The sequence below is a fragment of the Saccopteryx leptura genome, chromosome 9 (assembly GCF_036850995.1).
Source record: "Saccopteryx leptura isolate mSacLep1 chromosome 9, mSacLep1_pri_phased_curated, whole genome shotgun sequence".
NCBI lineage: Eukaryota > Metazoa > Chordata > Mammalia > Chiroptera > Emballonuridae > Saccopteryx > Saccopteryx leptura.
Genome location: NC_089511.1, coordinates 32803682 through 32830966, shown reverse-complemented (window position 1 = coordinate 32830966; position 27285 = coordinate 32803682). Strand labels below are relative to the sequence as shown.

At 44.9% G+C, this 27285-nt stretch overlaps 1 protein-coding gene across 1 annotated transcript in view; it reads right to left on the bottom strand.

The window, feature by feature from the left end:
• The window catches only part of CDH13 (cadherin 13), a 1120140-nt gene that overhangs the window by 88619 nt on the left and 1004236 nt on the right, over positions 1–27285 (bottom strand). Inside the window, exons 9-10 of the mRNA XM_066348214.1 lie at positions 15743–15925; positions 9304–9557 (exon numbers count right to left, since the gene is read on the bottom strand). Of these exons, the coding sequence (XP_066204311.1) occupies positions 9304–9557; positions 15743–15925 (437 nt within the window). The remainder of the gene's footprint in view (positions 1–9303; positions 9558–15742; positions 15926–27285) is intronic.

Genomic DNA, 27285 nt, shown 5'->3' with positions numbered 1-27285 from the left:
GGCTGCGGGAGGGGAAGAGAGAGACAGAGAGGAAAGAGGGGGAGGGGTGGAGAAGCAAATGGGTGCTTCTCCTATGTGCCCTGGCTGGAATCGAACCTGGGTCCCCCGCACGCCAGGCCGATGCTCTACTGCTGAGCCAACCGGCCAGGGCCATCAACCCTTTCTTCTTTAGCAAAGATAGGACCATATCTCCCAGTATTCCTTGCAGCTAGGTGTGGCCATGTGACTAATTTTGGCCAATGAGATTGAAATAAAAATGTGGTTGCCTTCCAGGAAGTCTCCTTTAAAAAAGCTCCCTCCCGCTGCTGGGATGCAGATACAAAGGTTGGGGTGTGAGCATCAAAACAGACCATGGGGACAGGGCTCCAGCCTACAGGTGGGGGAATGGTGAGCAGCCATAGGAGCCCTGGACTGTGGTGTTTACTCTAGATTTTATTTTCTGTGAGAGGAAAAAAAAAATCACCTTCTATTTCTCCGAGCCACAATCATTTTGAATGTTCCCCTTTATTTAGCCAAACTCAATCCTCACAGATACAGTGCTGCTTGACATAGGCTAACGGCTCCCCAGATGAACGATCCTTTCCAAAAAAATGTTGAGCAGCACTAGGTAATTTTACATGGGTAGGGACAGTATTTTTCCTCAGTACATAGCTTATATGGTTCAATACATGGGCAGAAGTCTGTGCTGCTGAGCTGTTTACTACAGACTCTGGAACAAGATGAGTTCTGTCTGAAAAATGTTCGGGATAGAAATTGCTACTTGATTGCCCCAACAGAAATCCCCTGATTGTGAAGAGAATGAAATAAGTCCTCTCAGGCTGTTCAGAATTATTGAGCTGCCGGGCGCCTCCCCAAAGTAAGCAAATCAAAGATGCAAAGGTTGGACCCCATTATTCATTTCACTGTTGGAGAAGGTTGGGCCAAGGCAGTCATTGCCATTTTAGCATCATTGTCCCTGAGCTGCTCTTTCTGACAGTAATTAGACAACAAGTTCAGCTGTACAAGTCTGCTTCCCATTAGAGACACTGTGATGTCAGCAAGAAGCTCCTGGTGCCCGTCTTGTGTATGCAGAGTACAGGCTCCATCCTGAAAGTGGAAGCGTGTCTTTCGTCACTACGTGTTGAGAGGACCGGGTGTGAGAAGCGGCTCTGCTTTAGGATATCTCAATAATTACATGATTTTGGAGCAGAGAATGACTTTCTCACCATGACATCAATCCAAATCATAGGGAGAACATAAATTAGATTGCTAGGTATAAAAACCCCCCAAAGGATTCTTTATATGACAAAAATGTATTAATGTGACTACTTTTGCTCGAGCAACGTATGTTCTGAAAATTCTTCAGAAAATTAATGATGCATTAAACAACTTAGCCATAAGCATACCCACTGACCTTTTTCTTAACTAATTACCAACAGTTGGAAACTAAATATATAACAGAGAGGGAATGAATAAATTAATGAGTATATCCATGTAATAGAAAAATAGAATAATATACTATTTGGTGGTTAGAAATAATAACTACTTCTTGACATAGAGAGCTATTCACTATACACTGGGAAGTAAAAATAGCAGATTCCAAAACAAGATGGATGGTGGGAGCCAATTTTGGTAACAAATGAGAGAAGTACTCAGACACATGATTGAAGGAGCAACACCCAAGTCGTTAAAGGGAGTATTGCTTGGGTGGAATGATTACAGATTTTTAAATTATATTTTTTATTCTGAATTGTTTTTTTCTTTTTGTTATAGTAGTATTGGAAATTTATTGGGTGTTTTAACAGTTAGAAAAAAAGATATAAGTGATATTGCTTTTTCCTGCCATCGTATTCCTTTCTTCTTTGCCATAATCAAAACTGGCATAGAGTTTTGAAAATTGAGGGAAATGAGGATATTGCTCAACATTTTATAATAATATAATCACGTAGCAACTTTAATTACAGTTTTCAGCAATAATTATAATGGTGTGCATTATAAGTTTCCTCTGTGAACTATATTAACTTTATAATAAGGATAAGAAGATATGTTATTGAAAAGAAGAATTATATCTATCACTAGACCACTGCTGTCTGTTTTGATTTGGCTAAAAGAACAGTGCAGTCGCCTTTGAAACACATTTTAATAACCCAGGCTTTCTAGTGAGAATATTCACTCTGATGCCTGGACATCTCCTGTCTTTGGAGTTACAGGCTTCAGAGAGATCAAGGCACATTTCACTGATTTTAATGTCCCCTGGTGAGATAAAAGGGCCAGCAGTGGAACTGTTGTGCCTGAGACGTGCTTTTCAGCACAGAAGTCAGGATGCAGGCCAGGGCTAGGACCAGGAATCAGTGAGAAGTAAGTTCCTAAGTTTCGTGGGGGCTGGGGATGGGGAAGAGGTCTCCTGTTTTAGACCAGAATCAGGCTATTAGGATCCAGGTTGGGGAGAATTTCTAACTGCTAAGAAGCCTTGAGTGTCTGTTAGTCCTCTGAGATGAAATGGGGTTATTAGAGATGAGTCACAGAAAATCTTGGAATAAGACAGAGATAGAGAAATTAATAGAGATGGGGCACAAGGGGGAGGAAAGAGAAAGACACACAGAGACAGAAAGAGAAAGAAGTAGACAGAGGGGCAGGGAGAAGAGAGGAGAAGTGGAGAATAAGGAGGAGGTGGAGGAGGAGGTGAAGGAGGAGGAAAAGGAGGAGATGGAGAAAGAGGTGGAGGAGGAGGAGGAGGAGGTGGAGGAGGAGGAGGAGGTGGAGGAGGAGGAGGAGGAGGTGGAGGAGGAGGAAGCAGCAAAGAAGAGGAAAGGACTGGGAGGAGGGAAGGAGAGAAAGGGAAAGAGGAAGAGAGAACCAGAGACAGAAGAACAGATGGCCAAGAGACAGAGAGAAATATGGATATAGAGAGGAAGAAGATATAAATAGATACAGGGAGGGGAAGGGAGAAGAAGGAGGAAGAGAGATATGGAGGAGGAGACAAAAGAAATGGAGAGAGCAAAGGATGTACCCAGAGAAACAGGCACAGAGAGAGACACAGAGAAAGATGCGTGGACATGCAGAGTCACAAACAGACAGGGACACCTCCATAACCTGCACGACCGCAGAGCCCGAAGCATTGCTGTTGCTTAGAATCAAGCCCATTAGGGGCAGATGGCTGGACAGTATCTTTTTCTGTGTGCCTTTGTCAGCTAAACCCAGAACTCTCTGAGATAACAATAAGAGTCCTCAGTGTGAAGTTCTTCTCTGTGGCAGTGCCTGCTCCCTGAAGAATCATTAATTCAGCAACAATAACCCCACCACTCACAAGGGCGTCACATCTTTTTAAGAATTCTGGGGAGCCAAGTACAGATTATTAGAAAACTGTGTCTCAGCCTGGCCCCTCCCTGAAGCCCTGCTTACCCTCTGCACACACAGTCCACCAGGGACAGTGCTTCACAGTGCACAGGATCAAAGAATGCAAATAATTAATGAGCTTTTTCTCCCAGAAGACTTTCTGTGACAATAGCTCAACTTGTCAGAGATGTTAATCCTGTTTTTGATGAGCTGAGAACCAGAACCAGGAGAGGGAAGAGGGGAGGGGTGAGGGGAGGGGGAGGGGCTGGGACAGGGGAGGGGAGAGGGGACTTGGGAGGGGGAGGAGGAGGGGGAGGAGGAGGGGAGGGGAGGGGGGAGGGAAGGGAGAAGAATGGAGGTCCAGTCAGCACTAAGCTGAGAAAGGGTCACTTTTTGCAACTTTGGATCCCAGAAGGAAGAAATGTGTCTTGGGAGTCAGGCCAGGGACAGAAATGTGTCACATAAGCTCTTAGGCATTCCAGCTGCAGAGAAATACTCAGGGATATATTCTGAGGATTCACAAAACTGAACTTGGTCACAGTGGCTCTCTATGGTTCCTCATGACTTAGCGCCCATCCCTGTCTTCTGGGAAGAGCTTCCTGCACTCCTTCGGGAAGCCTCCACTCCAGACCATCATGGTTAGAGGCTGGGGTCCATGCTGGGCTCAGGTACTGGGACGAGCCCCCGGGCACGCCCCATCCTCCTGCTATTCTGTCTGGTTCAGAGAGGGGCATGTGTCTGTCCTCGGCGGCTCAGGAGATCCAGACCGGGCCCTTGGGTTACGGCTCCTGACAGGGAAGGGTCTCTTTGTGCTGGTGGGACCCAGGAACTGCATTGCTGGTAGTCTTCACAGACACACAGACATGGCTGAGATGAAGCCAACCCCCTGAAGAGCAGACCTGAGGCAGAGACAGAATGTAACCCGAGCACCTGAATGCTCACACCGGATGCTGTAGTCACCGTGAGCTTTTCAGTGACGTGAGCCTATACATGCCTTCTTGGCATAAGTCACTCTCAGATGGGTCCTGGCACCTTGTAGAAACACAAGTCCCACCTCGGGTGATTTACACATTGTTTCTCTGACCTTTTCTAACACAGTGGGTGCCACTGACATCCCACCAGGATAGAACAGGGAACCTTTGTACCCCACTTCCAGTAACTGGGACTTTGTTCTCCATGTCTCAAATCCTGTCCCTGATGTCCCTCAGTGTCTTGGCTCTCGCCAGTCACCCCTCTCTCTCCAGGCTGTTATCCTGTCTCCTGACTCAGTTGCTGAAACTACTTTCTGAGTCTTGCTTCTGTCCTCCAAGCGCCACACTCCATTGCTAGATAGGATTTCCTCCCCCTTCTCAATCAGCTGCCTGCCGTGGTGGCAGCCACATCCGGGAACATCATCTCCATTGACTGTCAACGTGCCCTGAGTCAGGAGGTACGTGACTCCAGCTCAGGCAAAGCAGACTCGCCCCTGGGCATGTGAACCATGGGCCGAGTAACACTGAAAAATGGCTGGAGGGGGTTCATTCTCCTGTGAGATCCTGACATGTCAGCCCCTAGTGCCCACTTCCCAGGGTCTCAATAATGCCCTGTGCGATCTTGGGACTGGTTCTAAAGGTATTCTTCAATTCTATAAACTACCTGTGGAATCTTTCAACAAATTCTCCCTTTGCCTAAGTCAGACAAAGCTGGTCTTAAACAACCTCAGCAGACCCACTTGTCCTGCTGTGTGTCCCACCTCAGTGGGACCTCTCCTCCCAGACACTAGTATTTGTCCCTTCCCGTCACATTAACACTTTCATGCCTGGCAACATCCCAAGTTATGCAGCACTGGCAGAGTCCCAGGTTCAGCATTCATTTTCTCTCTGCCGCCTCCTATCGTTGGAGTCCAAAGTTAAGCTCCCATAAATAGACCCTAAATCTGTTCAACTACCATCCAGTTTGTTCAGCTACGGGTTTCCTCACTTAAGTGCTTAAGACGGTTTTTCTTTTTGATGTTTAAATTGCTTGTTTCCTTTGCCAGATACCAAGAAGAGAAAGGAAAGAGAGAGAGAGAGAGAGAGAGAGAGAGAGAGAGAAATGGAAGAACAAAGATTGGCCAGTCTAGATTCACACTGTTAAAGGATTTGGTATTATTTTGCATCTTTATCTAGTTCATCTAGCACTTCAGAAAGTTTTGTTGTAAAAATAAAATCCCCTTTTGGTGTAAAGACAGTCTGCTCAATAAATGGTTTTGGGAAAATTAGACAGATACAAGCAAGCAAGCAAGCAATAAATAAATAAATAAACAAAACTAACTTTTTACATTATGCACAAAAATAAACTCAGAATGAATTAAAGACAAATGTAAGACTCAAAAGTATAAAAATCTTAGAAGAAAATAGGCAGTACAATCTCAGACATTTCTTATATTTTTTTCCTTGGGCAAGGAAAACAAAAGAAAAAATAAACAAATGGGACTACATCAAGCTAGAAGTTTTTGCACAGTGAAGGAAACCATCAACAAAATGAAAATAACCCACAGAATGAGAGAACATATTTGCCAATGATATATCTGCTAAGGGATTAATATCCAAAATTTATAAAGAACTTATACAACCCACACCAAAAACAAACAAACAATCCAATTAAAAAATGGGCAAAGGACTTGAATAGATACTTCTTCAAAGATGATATACAGATGGCTAATAGACATATGGAAGATGCTTAGTGTGCCTGACCAATGGTGGCGCAGTGGATAGAGCAGGGGTCCCCAAACTACTGCCTGTGGGGCGCATGCGGCCCTCTGAGGCCATTTATCTGGCCCCTGCCACACTTCCTGAAGGGGCACCTCTTTCATTGATAGTCAGTGACCAGTACCCAGCGTTGCTCACGTACGGTACTACTTCTGGTGACATGGGACGCACACCTCACGGCTCCAGAAGCACGTCATATGACACACATCCGGTCTGCAGCACCCCACATCACCGGAAGCAGTGTGAAATAACAGCAGAAGTAGGAAGAAAGGCAAAGCACTATAACCATTACTACACAGTACAATGGCCCCCATACTTCCCCAAATGTACTACAACATAATGGCCCCTATAACCTCCCTTTGCCCAAAAGTTTCCCCCCACATTACTACACACCATATTTCCCCTATTATAAGACCCTGTCTTATATTAATTTTACCCCCAAAAGAAGGGGGCTGTCTTATTTTTAGTTCCCATTGAAATACTAGTCAGTGTGTTGATTTAAATTTACTTGTTCTTTATTTTAAATATTGTATTTGTTCCCGTTTTGTTTTTTTTACTTTAAAATAAGATATGTGCAGTGTGCACAGGGATTTGTTCATAGTTTTTTTTATAGTCCGGCCCTCCAACCGTCTGAGGAACAGTGAACTGGCCTCCTATGTAAAAAGTTTGGGGACCCCTGGGATAGAGCATCGACCTGGGAAGCTGAGGTCCCAGTTTCAGAACCGCAAGGTTGCTGGCTTGAGTGCAGGCTCACCACATTGAGCGTGGGATCATCAACATGATCCCAAGGTTGCTGGCTTGAGCCCCAGGTTGCTGGCTTGAGGAAGGGGTTACTGGCTAGGTGGGAAGCCCCCCCCCCCCACATCAAGACATGTGTGAGAAGCAATCAATGAACAATTTAAGTGATGCAACTATGAGTTGATGCTTCTCATCTCTCTCCCTTCTCTCTCTAAAAAAAAAAATAAGTTAAAAAAGAAAAAGATGCTCGTCACCAATCATCAGAAAAATACAAATTAAAACCACAATGAGATATCACCTCACACCTGTCAGAATGGCGCTCATCGAGAAATCAACAAACAACAAGTGCTGGCGAGGATGTGGAGAAAAGGGAGCCCTTGTGCACTGCTGGTGGGAATGCAGACTGGTGCAGCCACTGTGGAAAGCAGTATGGAATTTCCTCAAAAAATTAAAAATGGAATTGTCTTATGACCCAGAGATTACATTTCTGGGAATATAGCTGAAGATACCTGAAACACTCATTTGAAAGAATATAGGCATCCCTGGGTTAACTGCAGTGTTATTCACAATAGTCAAGATTTGGAAGCAGCCCAAGTGCTCATCAGTAGATGATTGGATAAAACAGCTGTGGTACGTTTACACAATGGAATACTACGTGGCCATTAAAAACAAAACAAAACAAAACCCTGAAAGGAAATCTTACCCTTTGCGACAACATGGCTGGAGAGTATTATGCTAAGTGAAACAGGCCAGTCAGAGAAAGACATGTACTATATGATTTTACTTGTATGTGGAATCTAATGAACAAAACAAACAAACAAAATAGAAAAAGACTCATAGAGACAGAAAACGCACTGACAGCTGCAGAGGGGATGAGGTTTACAGGGCTGAGTGCAAAAGGTGAAAAACTGAAAACAAAAAACCATCATAGACAATATGGTGATTATCAGAGGGAAAGGCGGGTGGGGGAGGTAAGAGAGAGTGATGGGGGATGAATGGTGATGGAGGGAGACTTCACTTGGGGTGGTGAACACACATTACAACATACAGATGATGGATTATAGAATTGTACACCTGAAACCTATAGAATTTTATGAACCAATGTCATCCCAATAAATTCAACAAAACAATCCCCTTTTGGGATTTAAAAATAATTTCCGCTGTTTGTTTGCCAGCTTGCTTCACGGCTGAGGTGCTGATGTGGAGACCATGGTGCATTTTCAGGTGTTGCAAAGAAGGAAAATAAGACACATGTTTATTAAAAGCGTGTCTAATATTTGATTATCTGTACCTCAGATGAGAAGATTAGATTTTGGAAAGAAAGATTAATAACTTTCTTTTGCAGAGATAAGGGCGCATTTGGACCTGCCTGCTGATTGCTTATTGTGAAACAATGTATCAATGAGGGCATCTTGTCTTCCCCAGCATTAGATGCACTGCGGATAATGATCATTTAATTAAATCTCGTTATGAAAATTCCTTCTTGCTAAGCTCTGGGCAGAGCTTAAAGGAAGACAATACATTTTGAAGACTTTTCTTTTTGGTCTGTCACTCATCATTCAAAGACCCAACCCAGATCGTCTATTTCTTCCTCCCCTCCCCTCCCCTCCCCTCCCCTCCCCTCCCCTCCCCTCCCCTCCCCTCCCCTCCCCTCCCCTCCCCTCCCCTCCTCTTCCATCTTTCTTTTTCTTTCTTTCTTTCTCTCTCTCTCTTTCTTTCTCTCTCTCTCTCTCTCTCTCTCTCTCCTTCCTTCCTTCCTTCCTTCCTTCCTTTCTTCTCTCTCTCTCTCTCTCTCCCTCCCTCCTTCTCTCTCTCTCTCTCTTTCTTTCTTTCTTTCCTTTCTCTCTCTCTATTTATTTTTGTGAGAGAGAGAGAGAGAGAGAGAGGAAGGGAGAGAGACAAGAATCATCAATTCGTAGTTGCGGCACTTTAGTTGTTCATTGATTGCTTCTCATAGACTATTTCTAAATACCAGCAACTTCTGCTCCTTTCCTCATGACAGTTCAGAGAACTTAACAGAGCACGGGCTTTGCAGATTGTCTTGTTTTCATCCTGATTCCTCTGCTACTAAGCTGGGCAGCCTCAAACAAACTACTGAATCTCTCTGAATTCCTAAGAGCATTAATCTGTACAGGGAGCTCGCCAATGCCTGTCTCACGAAGTTGTGGTAACAATAAAGCAGGTCAGGTGTCTGAGATTCATGGGGTCACATACAGTGGCTCTTTTCTCTCTTCCTTTGGAAACTGTGCTTGGCACTGACAGATACCTCTGGTTATTTGGGAACACAGCCCCGAAGCCACTCTCCCCAGGCAGGCCTGCTTCTGGGAATGAGGTGTGGGGGTTGCATCCCCATTTAGCAAGCCTTGTTCCCTGCTGCCCTCAGCTCACAACACTTAGGACATAAACTTCCAACTCGCCCAGCTCATTAACAAGTTTAACTTAATGGTAGTTTGCTCCTGACAACCAGCCCTTGTGACCTTGTGCCTGCCTCCCGTCTCTGGCCACGGAGCCGCTCACCCACCTGATGGTTTGGTGTTGCAGGGAGTCAGGGTCCGTGGCGTTCACCGTCAACAGCACGCTGCCCACGGAGATGTTCTCCTGCCTGGTCACCATCATGGGATCGGGGTAGAAAACCGGACCCTCGTTGACATCCAGGACGGTAATGTGGACAGTTGCTGTAGAGCTGGGGCCGTAGGAGACGTCAGGCACCAGTGGGTCCTCGTTCTCCACTTTGATCAGCAGAGTGTGGAAGGCAGAAATCTCATAGTCCAGGGGCTGCAATGCAGAGAGAGGGACTCAGTGTGTGCGTGGGCCACGATGGGCAGACGCTTTTGCATAAAGTCTCTCTGACATGCCACTGGCAGGGGTGGATGTGCGGGGATGCATCCAGGTAGTGTGGACCAAGGTTTATGCACTTTGGGGTCCTCTTTAAGAAAAAGAATATGAAACATACAGATATAAAATTAGGTATGAAAGTAGTTGTTCTTGTGTTTTAGATTGAGAAAAGCGTTACCACACGTTACTCATATAATGAGGCTCAAAAACCTGAGGCCTCCCTTTTAAGATCTCTGAGGCCACTCACCAGCAACTCTGAAATTAAAAGGCTTCCCACCTGTCACTTGTAACGCCAAACTCCGACACTCATGGGGCTCAGCTGGATGAGGGACTCTGAAGCCAAGGCTTTGTGGTAACCCCACCCCTGTCACCATGGGAGAGCCAATGGGAAAGGCAAACATTTTTAATGTTTCCCACCAACTCGCTGCAAGGTCTAAGGGCTGGGGTCCCTGCAGCACTTAAAGTAGAGGATCCCTCAGCCCAGGTGTGCAAGTAGGGGTCATGGAGGGGAAAGAATTTAAGGGGCTGAGACACATGGCGTCAAGCCACTGGGCCTTTTCCCACCTGAGGGCATTTGAAAATACGTGGGGGCATTTTTAATTGTCACCATGACTCGGGGGCTCACTGGACCTATGTTGTGACACCAGACATATAGCCATGTCTGGGACAGTCCGACACAATGACACGTTGTCCGGCTCTCAGGGCGAGTGAGGGTCAGGGTCAAGTCCTGGCCCTGACGTTAGTAACCCTGGGTCTTAGAGGGCCAGAGGCAGTCACTGCACCTCCTGGAGTCAATGAAGTCCCAGCACAAAGGACTGTGGTCAAGATGAGGGGATAGGATACATGCTGAAGATTCCATGCAGAGATCGGTCTAGAGCAGTGGATCTCAAACTTTTTGAAGTCGGAGCACATTTAAAATCCTACAGATAATTGTAGGTACACTATATACAAATTTCTGAGACATATGCTATAGTCAAATATTAAAGAAAAAAAAATAAAGTCCAAGCGTGCTTTTATGGTAATTAAATGAAATAAATACGACAAAATTAAATTTATTCTGACATTAAAAACATTTTTATGTTACATTTTTTGAGTTATGCTTTTTAGAATTCATATAAAAGAGGGGTTAAAAAATAAAAAAAAACAACAAAAATGTTATTTTTTATATATATATAGATACATTCTTAGTAAGATTTAGTAAATTTGGCAGGTCCTGGCATGAATGTGTTAAGTTTTTTCATTCTTGTGTTTATGAGAAACCTGAGCCTGATGTGTCCTAGAGATTTCTTCAATGTTTGGGCATATATTTGAAAGGCAAACTCTCATTTCCCTGTCAATACATTGAAGAATTCCTCTCTTTTTACTCTTAATTGTGTTGAGGGTAGAAAATCTTAATTCACATAAATAGAGTGTTGAAAACTGTAGTAAAATGTTCAAAGCTTTTTTAGATATTGCCACATATTCTTCTTTTATAGAAATCCGAAAGGCTTCAACAGATAATTCCTTATGTTTAATCATCAATCCACGATCAGTGGATATAGCTGCCAGTTCTTCTTCTGTTGATGTTAAACCAAAATCACTTGAAGCTTCCATGAATGGGTTTCTAATCCAATCGTATTGTTCAGTGTTAAGTGATGGAAAATGCTATAAAGTAAATTCTGCCTGTCAGCCTGCAAGTCCTATTTAATTTACACTTAACTTTTGCTTACTTCCAGAATCGGATTCTTCAATATCACGCTGCTTTTTTTGAGAAATCTATCCATTTTATTTGGGTGTATTTATCTAAAAATAATATAATGATGTGTTAATAAATAGAATAATGATGAGTTAACAAAAAGAGCAGTATTTCTGTAATAAAATGGTATAATAGAGTAACTATATTTATTTTTATATCTGGGCACATATTTCTCTGGAATACCATAGGGTGCACCTGGAAATCTTCTAGGGCTCACCAGTGCGCCCTGGCACACACTTTGAGAACCACTGCTCTAGAGTCTGATAACAATAAGAAGCTGTTAAGATGGTGAGAAGGCAGAGCGTGGAATTGAAATAGCTGGAGAGGTGCTGCCCTCCTGCCTGGTTTTGCACATCTGCTCCGCCCGCGTTCCCCAAGCACAATGCTGGCTGCAGAGTAACGGGGACTGGAGAATGCCACAGAGGGGGGAACGGAGAGCGAGGGACTGAGCCGCGCAGGGAGAGACCAGCTTTTCCCGCAGCAGCAGAGCCGCTCAGGGGTTCACTTCCGTCTGCGCAAGGCGGGGGAGTAGTTCCGGTTGTGCGGAGCTGGTGAGACTTGGGGTCCCTGCTCTAGTCCCTTCCCAGGCCTGCCCTCTGGCATGTTGGATTTAGAAGCCTTCCATTGTCTCGGGCCTCCTACCCTTTTGATGTGACTTGTCTGGTGCAGGATATGTGTGTCGGGGATTGGAAGAAATTGAAGACACAATAAATTTAAAGAGATTCAATGCAATTAATATTTCAGCAAATGTCAAGAGAGGGTATGGACCACTGTCCTGGAGGGTGTAAGGCTGGAAAAGCCGGCCCACACAGGAAGGGAAAAGGAGCTGGGGCTTGCTGTCCAGAAGAGGGAGGATTTGGACATGATCCAACAGTGATTTTTAGGCCTAATGAGGTTGGGGATCAAGGGTGCCTGCTTTCTTGATGCCCGCTTCTCTGAGGACAAAAGAGAAAACAGACTTAAGACGCAGGGTGGATTATACTCAGCTGTGAGAGTTACTCTGACATTTTGAAATAGGCTTACAGAGCAACTAAGGGTATTTCTGACCAGAAGGCTAAAGAGGAAACAGGTGCTCACTTGCCAGAGCCAGTAGAATGTGGCCCTGCAGGGAGGCAGGAAGGCCCCGCAAACGGCACAAGCCTGAGCCTTCCTCTAGTTCTTCAGTGCCCTGACTGCTGACGGGCGAGGGCAGGCCCACTTGCTGCTGGCTGCCCCACGGCTGTGTCCACACCCTTCTCCCGTACCCACCGCTTACTGCCAAGGCCTGCCTTGCAGCTGAGGGTGGACATGTGTCACCTAGTCAATGACATGTCATGGGAAACTACCTGGGCAACCCGTGGAAAAAAAATTTTTCTTTCCTATCGAGAAGATAGGGGCACATGAGAGCTAGCACGCTCTCTCTCACTTGCCTGGTTGAGTCCTTGCTTCCTGTCTTGTATCACAGTACTGGGAAGATGTGATGCCTGGGGCTTTGGCAGCCATTTTATGTCCATGAGGAAAAAGCCAGAGCGCCTGCCTTGCCCCCTGTTGGCTCTCTGTCTCCTTGAGTTGCCAGCCAATCCTAGACTGCCTTACCCTTTGTTTAGTTATGGAGAGCATTACATTTTCTTGACTGTTTAAGCCACTATCAGGCTGGCGTTCTGTTATTTGTGGCTGAAAGCATTCCTAACTAATGTGCTAGGTTGCTGGCACAGTAGAGAGCGCAGGCATGTGGCCTGCCTCTGTCCTGGGGCTTGGATTCAGGTATGCTGAGATGCAGGGAGAGTTCACGGCCTTCATAGGGATTCATGTGGCAGGCAGCTGTACGGAGGGAGTCGTTGTCCTCATTTGGAAGCATGGGAAGTCCACTCACTCGAAAAACCGAAGCCTAGGCAGCGCCCCAGGCTCTGTGGGCACCTTCTCAGGAGTCTGCAGGTGGCAACTTCTCATTCTATGACAGAACTCATTCGCGGGCTGGGCTCTGTGACCGGCAGCGTCACCTGGAGCTCCTCTCCTTCATGTTCTGATTCGGCAGCTGTGGCATGGTGTGGCCTGCATTTTAACTAGTATTCCAGGTGATTCTTCAATGTGCTAACATTTCAGACGCAGAGCGCTGTGCAGATATAAACACGTGTGCAAGAACTGTGCTCCTCCAGGATGCAGGAGGCGGATGTGTATTTCTCCAAGCTTTGTCTTTCTTGCAGGCCTGGAACACTGCCTGACAGCTTGTGGGGACACAGGGCCAGTCGCTGAGGACAGTTGGTGGCTGTGTTATTTGACGACTTTCACAGCTTTGAAACAGAAGCGGTGGGCGCAGGAGGACAGTGTCAGGATCTCCTGACAACTCGGCCACTGCCTGCGTTATCAGGGAGGAAGAACTGGGAAAACCCGGAGGCTGCTCTTTCCAGGCGAACACTTGAGGTTTATTTGGAGGGTGGGCTTGGGAAGACCCCAGAGCCCTCATGCTCTGGAGCAAGCTGGAAACTCTCCAAGATGTCTATTCTCAATGGCTTCTGCCCCCAGGGGAGTTGTGGAACTTTGTGGATATAGTTATCTACATGGCCCACACTAGGCTGAATAATGACCCCCAAACACATCAACCAATCTAATCCCCCAAGCCTGTGAATAGGAGGCAAAAGGGGGTTTGCCGATGTCATTAAACTAGGACCTTGAGATGGGGGGATGATCCTGGGTTATCCATGTGGCCCAATGTCATCATAAAGGTCCTTAAAAGAGGGAGGCAGGAGAGTCAAAGGGAGAATTAGATGGGAGGATGGAGGCAGAGGGTCAGAGTCAGAGGGAGATATGAAGATGCTGTGTTTCTGGCTTTGAAGGTGGGGTGAGGGGCCACGAGCCAAGGAATGTAGGCGGCTGCAGAAGCTGGTAAAGATGAAGAAATCGACTGTCTAGGAGCCTCTTGAAGGAACCAGCCCTGCAACTTGGGCCCTGTGAAATTGATTTTGGAGTTCGGGCCCCCAAATGTGTAAGAATAAATTGCTGGGTTTTTTTTTGTTTGTTTGTTTTTGTTTTGTTTTGTTTTGTTTTTGTATTTTTCTGAAGCTGGAAACGGGAGGCAGTCAGACAGACTCCCGCATGCGCCCGACCGGGATCCACCCGGCATGCCCACCAGGGGGCGATGCTCTGCCCATCCGGGGCGTCGCTCTGTCGCGACCAGAGCCACTCTAGCGCCTGGGGCAGAGGCCAAGGAGCCATCCCCAGCCCCCGGGGCCATCTTTTGCTCCAGTGGAGCCTTGTCTGCGGGAGGGGAAGAGAGAGACAGAGAGGAAGGAGAGGGGGAGGGGTGGAGAAGCAGATGGGCGCCTCTCCTGTGTGCCCTGGCTGGGAATCGAACCTGGGACTTCTGCATGCCAGGCTGACGCTCTACCACTGAGCCAACCGGCCAGGGCCTGGCTGTTTTTTTTTAAGTTACTATGTTTGTGGCCATTTGTTACAGCAGCCACAGGAAATGGACACAGGCTTTAACGCTCACCACTGTTGTCCATGTTTTTATATATGAGCTCATGAACTTCTCATGACAGTCCCAAGAGGTGGTTGGTATTATCACCCTCACTTTGCAGAGGAGGAAACCGAGGTACATAACACATAGTTAGGTATTTTGGCCAAGGGCCACACAGTGGGGTAGGTAGCATGTTCCTGCTTTGTCCATGGTTACAATGACTATAAATATGATTACTCCCTGCTTTTGAGGCAAATGGCTTCACCCACCAGAAAAGAAGCTGTCCCAATGAATGTCCTTGTCTGGCAGGAGCTCTCTCCAGAACTTCCCAGTGAGGGTAGAAGTGTGAAAATCCTCCTAGGACACGAGACACCGTACCAGTACGTTCTGCCTCCCCCAAACTCCCACCCAACGTTCTGGAGCGCTTGTGGGAGCCCAGGGCTTGGCATTCGTTATCACATTTTCTCCTATTCCACCTGGGTCAGGAAATTGGGCAGAAGCTCCCGGGAGGTTTCACACCAAGAATTAGCTCGTGGATGTAATTATCTCCTATTTTTAAGAGAATAACCGAGACTCTAAGAAAGGCACAGAAGAAATGTAACAACACCTATTTTGAGCATAGATCTTAAAAAAAAACTTCACATATTTCATTTTTGCATATCTTTGCTAATTTGTTATCAAACATGTGGAGAATCTCATTTAAAAATTAAGTTGGCTGGTTTTTTTTTGTTTTTTTTTAAGGTTACACATAAGTTTGAGTTTTCTGGAACCTGTAAATCAGGTTGGTTTTATGGCTGTGAGGAAAGCCATGAGCCTTTTTCTTTTTAATTCCAGGGGGAGACACTAAGACTGACTTACCCAGAACACTTCCCACACCGAGAGGCCATGAGCCCCATGGCGGGTCCTCACAGCTCACGCGTGGGGGGCGGGGAAGCTGGGAGCAAGCACCCTTACCTTGACAACAGAAAGCATCCCTTCATTGGTTTGTGGGTTGGTGTGGATTTCGAAGCTCTGGCCAGGGTTTCCATTGATGATGGTGTAGGCAGCCCTCCACGCGCCTGTGGTTGGGTCATCTTTGTCTTCAACCGTCAAGTTGACAATAACTCCCACGGATCCTTCCTCAACTGTGGCTTGAAACTGCAAACAAGGCCGATAATTAGTGTTACTATTATGAAAAAAAAAATAGCATTTACAGAACTCAACCATATGCCTGGTATTGGATACGTTACTATATCATCTCAACTAATAACAAATAAGGAACATAGGAAGATTATGATAGTGAACAGTGGGGTTTCCTCTCTGTGTCCTTCTCCTGTTTGCCTGAATGGAGGCAATCACAGGAACCGGGGGAGGGTTGAGCCACAAGGAGGAAGGGATTTGGGTTCTCGAGTCAACACATGGAGGGGAACACCTGTCCGAACCGTTGACGAATGAGAAACAAACTTCTCTTGAGTTTGAGCCTGTATACATTTTTGCTTGCCTGTGTTCTTGCAGCCTCACATACCCTAAGCCACAAGGTGACCAACCAGATAACCAGAGTGCCAGGGCTTATTGTGAAGGGACCGGAATGGAAGCCCCGTGTTTGGCTCCAGAGCCTCTGCTAGATTGTACCACCTGCTCCAAAGAAGAAAGCCAATGTCATCCTTCCCACCTCCTGCACCCAACCAGTGTGACTTTAAGAACCTATCTTCTAAGGAAACATATAAATCAATTGTTTGGGGCCTTGTTGCACCTGTGCTTTTATTGTAATACATCTCCAGTACTTGTTGCAAGTAGGTGTGGTGAAAATAAATCAATAAATGAAAAATTGGCTTTCCCATAGATAGAGAGTTTCACAAGCGATCATTAGCACATCCCTTTCGCTGGAAGCATAAAGTATTGTTTTGGTGCTTACCTCTGACACAGTACAGGTGAATAGTAATCCATTTGCAAATATTTTACAAACAAGTAATACCAATAAGCTGACAAGAAGAAGAAATATCTTGGAATTTCAATTAGTAGAAAAGCGAATCTAGAGACAGTAAGACGACATCAAAAAGCCCTTGTGTACAAAGAGAAGTAATTTGAGAAATGAGGTTTCGAAAGCAGCAGCTGATTAATTGACTTGCAAATCATTAATCATAAGCCTTAATCTTGATGCCTTGTGGGGGTGGAGAGCGGATGGCAACTAATTTGTCTATCACACCTCAGCAAACCTTGGTGAGTTGTTTTCCTTCCATAAAAGGGGAGCTGGGAAATTCTTAGAACGTGCGTGCGGGATGCAAAGTGGTTGGAGTGAGGAGGAACATGGAGGATGCTGTCACATAGACACAGCTCTGGGAGACAGATATTTTGGCCTGATTCTTGTTTAAATAAGTCCTATCTTGTATCTTTCCCTCCTCCTTGTGAAAGTCATGGAATACCCAAGCTGGAAATCCAGACTGGGGGGTTCCCAGCCCTGTCTGCACATTAGAATCTCTCCAGAGGCATGACTGAGTCCAAGTTCAAGGGTGGCAAGGAGTTGTCAATGGAAGAGCCAGCCCTGCATATTGGTGAGGCTCCCTGAGCTCAATGTCGAGGGGCCTGCAGTGCACCTGGGCTCAGCAGGAAGGACGGCTGTAGCAGCTACGTGTCTGCTGTGCGTCCAGAAGCAGGGCATGGTGGCGCATGCGCTATCACCTTTCAGATCGCAGATCAGGATATAGGTGCAGAGAGGGAAGGAGGAGAGCCTTATCCAAAACTGTTTAGTTTAATGAACTCAAGGTCAGATCTAAGTTTCCTGGATTCTAGTAATCTTCTTTCAATAAGTTCTATTCCTCATGTCCACTCAGGAGCCACATGCTATACTAGTCCTTCACCCCCTGCAGTAGCTGAGGCCCAGAGGACTAGTTCTCTGTCCCTTCTGATCACAGCAGACCTCAGCTCATAACCTGTCCTTGTGGCTCTTCTGACACCCAGGTGGACAATTACTCAGGCATGGGGAGTGCTAAGACTACAGGATGCTGGAAACCATCAGTCAGGTAGAAATGCTGTTACATCCAATCCCTAGATGAGGAGTTGCTTTGTCAAAGCAGGTGAGTGTCACATTGGTGAGATGAAGACGCTATAAGAACAGATCATGATTTGTGGGAGCTGGAGGCTCTATGTGCATCTGTCTTGACACGGCTTTATCTCCAGCCCTGCGCATGATGCTAGGTGCACATAGGGACTCAGTAGATAATTGCCGAATGAATGAATGGTCTAAAATGTAGGAAGAGGAACCTGGTATCAAAGGTGATGGGTGTGAGGAAATGTGAAGGGATGAAGCTGTACAGGAGTGAGACTAAGAAGGACTGGCTCATTGCCTGTGCCTGACTCTGCCACTTCCCTGAATGTTCCAGAAAGGCAGGGGCTGGACTGATCTCTTGTTCTTCAGGACATCTCTGCAGGGTGCATTATGACTTTTGTGGTTTAGGCACTTTTACCTTTGTCAGCTTTTCCTACCATAATGTTCTTATGGGCTTTAAAAGTTTCAATATTTCTGATAGGAGAAAATAATTAAAATTTTCCTTGACCCCCAAAATTTTTTTAAAGTTTATTTTAGAATCCTAGGCGCTGTACCTATGGCCCCTGATGGGCAATTCATTCAGTCCTGATCTCTAGTGCATAGCACAGAGCTAGACACATGAAAATCTGATGGGTGGATAGATGAATGAATGGATAACTGAATGAGTGAGTAAATGAGTGAAATTGTAAAATTAATATCGAGGCCATGTCTATGTAAGACAAGCACATGCAGCTTCACCCAAGAACCTCTTCTTCATGTCTGCAGCACCTACCAAAGGGGTTGGCACCAAATGCCTTTTTAGTGTGTGAGTAAATGATCCCAAGTGGAGTGAGAAGATGGTACTGTTCTAGGAATTCTCACAGTATGTATTGTGGCCCTAACATGTCCTCAGATATAGTAATGTCGACACATTTATCTACCATCCATCATCCATTCAACATCCGTCATCCACTAATCCATCCATCCATCCATCCATCCATCCATCCATCCAACCTCCCTTTCTCCCTCCTTCCATCATCTATCCAATCTCCATTTGTCATCATCCATCCATCCATCCATCCATCCATCCATCCATCCATCCATCCATCTTCCAGCCAGCCAGACAACATGTATTTGGTGAGGTGGCTTCTGCATGCCAGGCATGATATAGTATTAGGTTCTAGGAATTCTCTAGTAAAAATCCAGACATGGTATATGTATAATTAGAAAGATGCAGTAAGTACCAGGAAATAAATAACATAGTCCCTGTAAAACCTGTATCTTGGGGAGGTGGTAGCGGGCATGGGTACCTGACCCAGACTGGGAAGGGTCATTAGGGAAGAATTCTCTGGGAACTGAAGAAGAGGAGGTAGTGAGGTGAATTCCTGGCATGTGGAAGAGCAGATGCAAAGGCCAGTGGCAGAGGGAGCATGGCACATCCGTGGAAGAGAGGGAAGGTGGTTGGGCTGGAGTGCAGGGAGGGCTGGGGAGGCCTGCTCACTATTGTACTCCAGAGGACAGAGTCTCTGTCCAGGGCCCTGCGGGCCATGGAAAGGCATCTGAAATTTACTTAGAAAACAAAGTGGAGTCTAATTAAGGAACTGGATTATGTTTAAATCTACTGAGAGAATTCAGGAAAAAAAAACCCCTTTAAATATAGAAAACATTCAACACAATTATTATAGCCTTTGTTAAGACCATTATCTGATTCTTGCATAAACTATAAAGCCAGTTTCCTTGAGCATCCATTTAGAAACTCATTATTGCTTAATTAAATACTCATTCTATTAATTCTATTCAATGTTTTAACCCCATTATGTAATTCAAGAATGGAAAATTAAGTAGATTAAAATGAAATAGTACCATTTTCTATTTCTATAGCAATGCATACTTTGTGATTTAAAAACAATAGACAGACATTAATTTACCACACCAGAGAAGGAGAAAATATTGATTGTAACATTACTTCCTTTAATTGGAAAAAATAGATAAAGTTACTTTTCTGTTAAACTGTGTGGCAAATCAAATACCAGATGCAAAATGTATTTTTATATAATCAGTGTGGGCAATTGGCTTGGGACATACTGAGGCTCATTAGCTCTCTCCTCTAAATTCAGAACTAAGTAATTTCATTCTCTTTAGTTTGAAAAGGTGGGGTGAGTTTCGTGATGGATATTTATGATGAGCCTGCCTGGACTTGTCATAAAGGTCATCCATCACTGGGGAAAATGGGTCTTGCATTTTATCATGTACCAGGAATGAAAGCTGTTCCTTATAGAGCAAAGAGTTGAGCTTTAGGTTAAGGTGAACCTGGAAGATGAAAATAATGATTAGCAGGTGAGAAAGCTGCATGTGGGGAAGAAGTGACAGTGGATGACTCTAGGGGACTGGCCATATGCAAACTTGAATGCTTGACAAATAAAGTCCAGTTTCATGAGCTGTCGACCCTGAAGTTTTATAGAGAACTGATGTTAACTTGAAAATCTGGGATGTAGTCATCAGGTCCCTGGCTTTGGAATATTAAAAGATAAATTCACAGGCCCTGGCTGGTTGGTTCAGTGGTAGAGTGTCAGCCTGGTGTGTGGAAGTCCCAGGTTCGAGTCCCAGCCAGGGCACACAGGAGAAGCACCCATCTGCTTTTCCACCCTTACCATTCTCCTTTCTATCTCTCTCTCTCTTCCCCTCCCACAGCCAAAGCTCCATTGGAGCAAAGTTGGCCCAGGTGCTGAGGATGGCTCCATAGCCTCCGCCTCAGGGGCTAGAATGGCTCCGGTTGCAATGGAGCAATGCCCCAGATGGGCAGAGCATCACCCCCTGGTGGACATGCCAGGTGGATCCTGGTCAGGCACATGCGGGAGTCTCTCTGCCTCTCTGCTTCTCACTTCAGAAAAATACAAAAAAATTAAAAAAATAAATTCACAGAAATTTTTATGAACATAAGTTTCTGTTTTTGAGGATAAAAGAGTGAGGGAGAAAGCATCAGAATATAACTTGCAAACAATTTTATGAGTCTATATTTTTGTAAAGGATGCAGATATTTGAAAAAAATCTAATCTCTGGCTGATAGCCTAATGGGTAGAAACTGTGAATGAGATATATAAGATAACATAAGGACCTTGGCACACTGTGTGGCATAGGGTAAGAAACACATATTTGTTAGTGATGATGATGACGATGACATATTTCATTCTATATCATATGAACTTCTCAGAAACGAATTGGAGAATATGGTTTAAATTCCTGTGATTCTTCCTGTTCTCATGAGTCTGCCTTATAATGTAGGTATATACGTAGTATCTTATTTCTCTGGATTGGTGTGAAAAAAGCTCTTTTCTTTTCAGCTATGTATACCTGACATATTTACCTGTTCTTGTCTTGCTCTAATAACAGGCATTTCATTGCCAGGGCACACAATATGCTGTCTAGCACCCACATTTAGAAAGGCAAGCTGTATCCAATTCCCTGTTTCCTTCCATCTATGACTGAGATTCATCCCAGGATAGAAAGATGAAAGAATTAATTTTAATAATTATTCATTCAGTACCTATTGCATGCTGGAGCATTGACCAGGCACAGAAAATACAGCAATAAATAACAGGAACACTACTCTCTCCCCTCAGGGGCTTATAACTTTTATAGGTGACACATTCCCTCCCAGCCACTCCATTTCTTTATATATTGAGATTACCTATGACATATCCAGACAATTTGTTTTCTACCATTTCTCCACGGTCATACCTCCAAGGATGCACCTCTGGCCAGTTATGGAGGTTTTTATATTTAGATATAATTTAGGTTCCAGCTAATGGTAATTTCAATAAGTGGTGCTGGGTCAGTTGGATATCCATGTAGAGAAAATAATGCATCTTGACCCCTAACTCATACCATACACAAAATGTGAAAGGTAAAACAATAAAACTTTTAGAAGAAAACAGGAGGACATTTTCATTCAGCTTACACTTAATGCTTATGTCCACTTTCTATATAATATTATATGTAATTTAATATAAAATATTAAAAAATAGAAAATGAAGAGATTACAGAAGGGAAAGGTGGTGAGGAAAGGTAGAATAAGGTAAAGGGGGGATAAATGGTGATGGAAAGAGATAACTTTGGATGGTAAACATACAACACAATATGCAGATGATGTATTACAGAATTGTACACCTGAACCCTATATAATTTTATGAACCACTGCCCATCCAAAAAATTCAATAAAAGTAAATATATACAAAATAATGTAAAAAAGATAAAAATGTAATATATATATAAAGTGTACATAACATACACATAAAATATTTAAATAAAATTTTAACAAACATACAGAGTTCTACATAAAGTTCAGCCAGTTATCTTAAAGAAGCCCTATGTCCAAGAAGTGATTGGCACCAGAGCCCCATAAGACACCTGAGGTTGCTTGGCTGAGAACCACAGCCTACTCATCAGCCAGTGCTCAAGATGCTGGAACCTACTGAGTCCTCCCCTAGCCCTGCCCCAGGACACCCAGAGCTGGACCCCGAGGTGACTGTAGGACTAAGATGGGAGAACACTCAGGAACCCACCAGACCATCATGGCCCCAGACACTGGTGAACATTTTTTATTTTTCCTCTATCTATTTAGAATTTTCTAAGTGCTTTATTCTTACTAAAGATGAGGAGTGGTATCAAAGCTTTGGCTTTTAGCACTCCTGGGAGACTGTTCACACAGTGAAGAAATGAGTCAGATGGGAGGGCTGGGGCTTCTGGCAATGTGGACTGCCATCCCTGCCCTTTCCAGCAGTAGCCTGGAGCACGCACCTCCCTACCGACCATGAGCTCCTGGAGATGGGTCTCTGGTCCCCCATATGCCTAACACCAGATTGTAAATAAAGTGAGAGCACTGTAAGTAGACATGGACATTTGGGATCATTTTTGTCTAGAAAATAAAAACCCGAACAGGGAAGAGGACACTGAGCATGTATCTGCGAGTCTCACAATGAGAATCATGACCAGATTGTCTCTATTCCCACCGAGAAAAAGAAAAGTGAACTAAATTGTAGCTCCAATGGCAGAGATGATAGAATTTCTAAATGATGGGTGAGGGTCTTCCTTTTTTCTGAAGATCTTTAAAGGTTTTGAGTACCTAGAGTTCAGGGTACCTGAATCATCTTTATTCAACTGCCGGTCTGCAGACGGGTCCGCCAGAGATTTTGTGCCGGTCCGTACAAGAGTTAACTGTCCTGATGTATGAAGATTATAGACCCAATGACCTTAGAAGAGTTTGCTTATGCTCAGGGTGATTTCTGCCTTAGTGGTCCCTGAAACAAGTCTCCTATTTTCATAGATCCCCATTGTAAAAATGTTGAAAACCACTGATCTATAAAACATTTTGAGGGAAATGCCCTCCCAGAGCTGCTCCTAAGGAGAGTGTTACTAGGAGACTATTTCGAGTCACGTGATCCTAGTTTCCTTGATCAGAGTTAATTGGACCCTGGTAACCAATCCACTGGCTGTTTCAAGAACAACCAGATGCCTTCTTGAAGCATTTGAACTCAGAGAAATAGAGGCTATAATCAGAGAGTGAAGGGTCCTTAAACACAAAGTTTCTGAGTCGTTGAACACAGGGCGGCCATTTTTTGCCACTTGGATACTGATGAATTATCAGATGAATACAATGGGCAGAGAGAAACCAAAGAGTGAGACCTTGAAAAAACAACTGTGAAGAGAGACCTCGGGGTACTCAAAGTCAAAGGACAGATGAGGAAGAATCGCTGATCACTGAGTGGGTTCCTGATCCTGCCCGCATTCCCGTGAGCTTCCCCATGCTTCTTGTCTGCAAAAGGCTGGGTGCCCGCAGCAACCTCCTCTGCACTCCGGCCACCTGGAGTGGTTCCACTCCTTGGAACTAATGGAGCCCCGGGGAAAACAAGTCAGGTGAATGCCTGCCATTCTCGTCAGGGAAATGTGCTATCTCTCACGATGATTTGGGTTCCACAGACATTTCCTCAAGTATATTTTTCATTTTCTCTTTTTCACATCTTGCTCTGGAAAGTTTCAAACATTTGAAAACGCAGACAGAATAGCATAATGAACCCCAATGCCCACCATCAGGCTTCAGAGATCTTCAACTCACGTCCCCATTGTGTCCCATCTGCACCCCCACATCTCCCCATTTCTGTGCTACTGGAGCGATTCCCAGACATATCATTTTGTCTGTAAACATTTCTGTGTGTATTTCTAAAAGATAAGGACTCTTTTTAAAGAAAACAATTGAAGTTCCTTCTTGATCCAACTAACATTAATTTCTGCGACTGACAATTGTTATATTTTTCTTTTGTGCCAGCTGCTTTGCGAACAGTATTTGCATGCTACCTCTGTTATGAAAGAGAGAGTAACCTACTTGTTATGTTAAAGAACAGTTACAAAGGGGCCTATTAGACTTCCCCAGTTAATAAACTTCCCAGTGAAATGTTTTCAGCCACGCCACTATGACTAAACAGGTGAGGAAATGCAAAGCCAAATGAGGAAATAGTTCAACAGCAACAAGGGATAGCAGCTCAACGACAAAGAAACATGCTTGGGCATGAAAAGCAGTCTCCAAGACTCAGTGGCATCCAGGCAATGTGGTTGTTGATCCAGGAGAGCTAATACAAACATCCCCCTGGTCCATGGGACCCACTCACCCAGGGATGACTGGGCCGAAAGGAGAGTTATATTTCTGGAGGGCTGCCATCTTTGAGTGCCATTCCAACAAGAAGAAAGTGCAAGTGTCCCCTTGCCTCCTGGCTCTACAGATGCAGGGAAACGAGTCAACAGGCAGGAGAGGGAAACAACATTCACTGCCCGCTGTGGCAGGAGCTGCCCCCTCCCCTCTCAGAGCATGCTCTTCTGTGCTGACTCACTTCCTGTGCCGAGTTTCCACGTTTTGGCTGCAGACACACAAGAGGGGCTGGGTACATGACTTTTGAGAAAGATGCCAGCCAAGTGCTTGCTCTCCGGAGGCCCGCCAGCCCACTTTCTAACGACTGTGTTCTTCCTCGACACGACCTTGCCTACTGAGGCTCCTCAAATCTGGCAGATAGAGACACATACGTCCACAAATCTAAACCAATGATTTTTTTAGAAGGAGAGGCTCAAATAACAACACGTGCCTTTTTCTGTACAAAATGAAGGGGAAACACATCACTCACCAAAGACTGACAGGCATTGGTGCAGGTGAGCAGTGGTGCGTAAGCGATGTTCCTGGGAACTCAGAGTGCTGCTGAGATGGTACTGGAGTCCGCCCAATGCATCATGTTTTCCTCTAAACAATAGTCTTAAATTACTGGCGGAATTTGTTAATTATATTTTATCTGCTTAGTGTATTAGATTTCCTGCCTCCGATTTTGCTTGAAAACAAAAGTTTTGCTGCTACAAAGAAGCATGGAAATCCCTGCCTTAGGGACAGCTGAAATAAATATTACATTAGATGGTGAGAGAAAAATAAGAGCCAAGGAACAAATATGCCTACATTTTTTTTTTCTCCTCTAAAAGCCAGGCATGGGCACTTTATTTTATCTTACGTTAGCATCTCTTCTTCAGCTGAGTTTCTCTCTTTATAAAAGGGGCAAAACACATTTGTACAGCTGACGAGATAATTGGAAATAGCGTAATTTTGAGAAGCAAAGAGATTTTCGGTACAGATACCAATTCAACCACAAACATCTGAGTCTGGATGAAGAATGATGTATGATGTTTTGGGGGGAACAATAGCATGGCCCGTCCTAAGGACGCTGGAATTTGGTTTATGTTATTCTGAATGTTTATAGGAGTGGGAAATTCCATGATATGGGCACGTTCTGATCTACCTCTAACTCATGGGTAAAGTCCTGGTTAGTCCTGTAACTTCTCTGAGGCCCAGTCCACTTACCAGAGAGGTTGGGTGTCAGGCTAGAACAGAAGGTCGTAATGCTGACTACACATTAGAATCACTTGAAAACCTTCAAAAACTGATAGCGTGGGGTCCTGTATTCAGAGATTTTGCTTGGGTGGGGCCCAGGTATTTGTATTTCTAAAACCTCCCCTGATGATTCTAATGAATATCTAGGGTTGAGACCAACCATTTCAGTTGACTACTAAGGTCCTGCCTAGTGTTCTGATCAAGCATTAAAAAAGATCTCTGTGGTCCATTCCAGCCTGTGTTGGGCCCTAACAGGTGAAGATCCCGTGTTGGGAGCGCCAAAGAACACCTCTGCTGGGGAACCTTGAGAATTCTTTCAGTTCTGTGCTCAAGGAGTTTGTGGGGGTTGCGAAGCAGGCCGACGTCATACATTTGCCGGTGAAATCCCAGGGCTACCTCCTGGAAGTTCTCTCTTTCACCACCTTAAAAGTAAAGGTCATACCCATTAAGCAGTCATGCATTTCTCTATCCCTCCCAGCCCCTGATGAACACTAACCTACTGTCTGTCTCTATTACTATTCTTGACATTTCATATAAATGGAATCATACAATGTGTAGCCTTTTGTGTATGGCTTATTTCTCTTGGCATAATGTTTTCAAGGCTCATCCACGTTGTCGCTTGTGTCAGTGCTTTGTTCCTTCTATGGCTGAATACAGACCACACTTTATCGACCCATTCTTCCATGGATCAATATGTGGGTTGCTTCTACTGTTTCGCTATTGTACACAATGCTGCTGCGGACATTCATGTACAAGCTTTTTTGCACGGACTTAAATTTTCACTCTTTTGGGTGGACAGCTAGGAGTGAAACTACTGGGTCATATGGTGACGGTGTGGATTTAAGTCACGCATCAGGTAGGTCACACCTGTGCTGCATCTTTTAAACACATGAAGCTGGGTACTGTTGGATGGCTTCCCAGAACCCACTGCCTCCTGGCTGCCACATGAGGAAAGGCAACTATTTGGGAATGAGGGTGCCCTCTTTGAATGGCACAAAGGGTCTGGAGGGAGAGCCAGGAGAGCCTAATCTCCTTTGCAGCCTTTGACTAACCCGCTTGGAGCAGACTCCTTGCCCCAGTTTGCGTAGGGCACTGTGCAGGTTAATGCTGAACCATGACAGACCCTCTGGAGCTCACGGAGAGCAAGCCGGCCTCCTTCTGGGCTAGAGAAAGTGCGTCCTGAATCTCCTGGGCTGTGGGAGAACCGGCACACTTGCTTAGGCTCCCAATGCTAACATCCCAGTGCAAATAAGGACAAGAGGAACCTTCCGCTCTCATTACAAGGGATTTGTACAGATTCATACACGGAAATGACTTACAGCTTCTAACTTACATTTAAGTCCCAAGTGTCTTAGTCAGAAGAAACTGCTCTGAAGCCATCGTCTGAGTCTGCACCTCTGACTTGTGTCTCTCATGGACTCCACTGGCATAACTGTAATTCCCACAGCACAGCCACATAGTTCTTTCCAGGGGTGGCTTGAGGAGTTTCCAGGGAGCATCCAAATCCCACAGGGAGAAAAGATGGATGAGAATCATCCCCTTGGGAATCAGGTCTGACAAGAGAGAGGAAGTTAG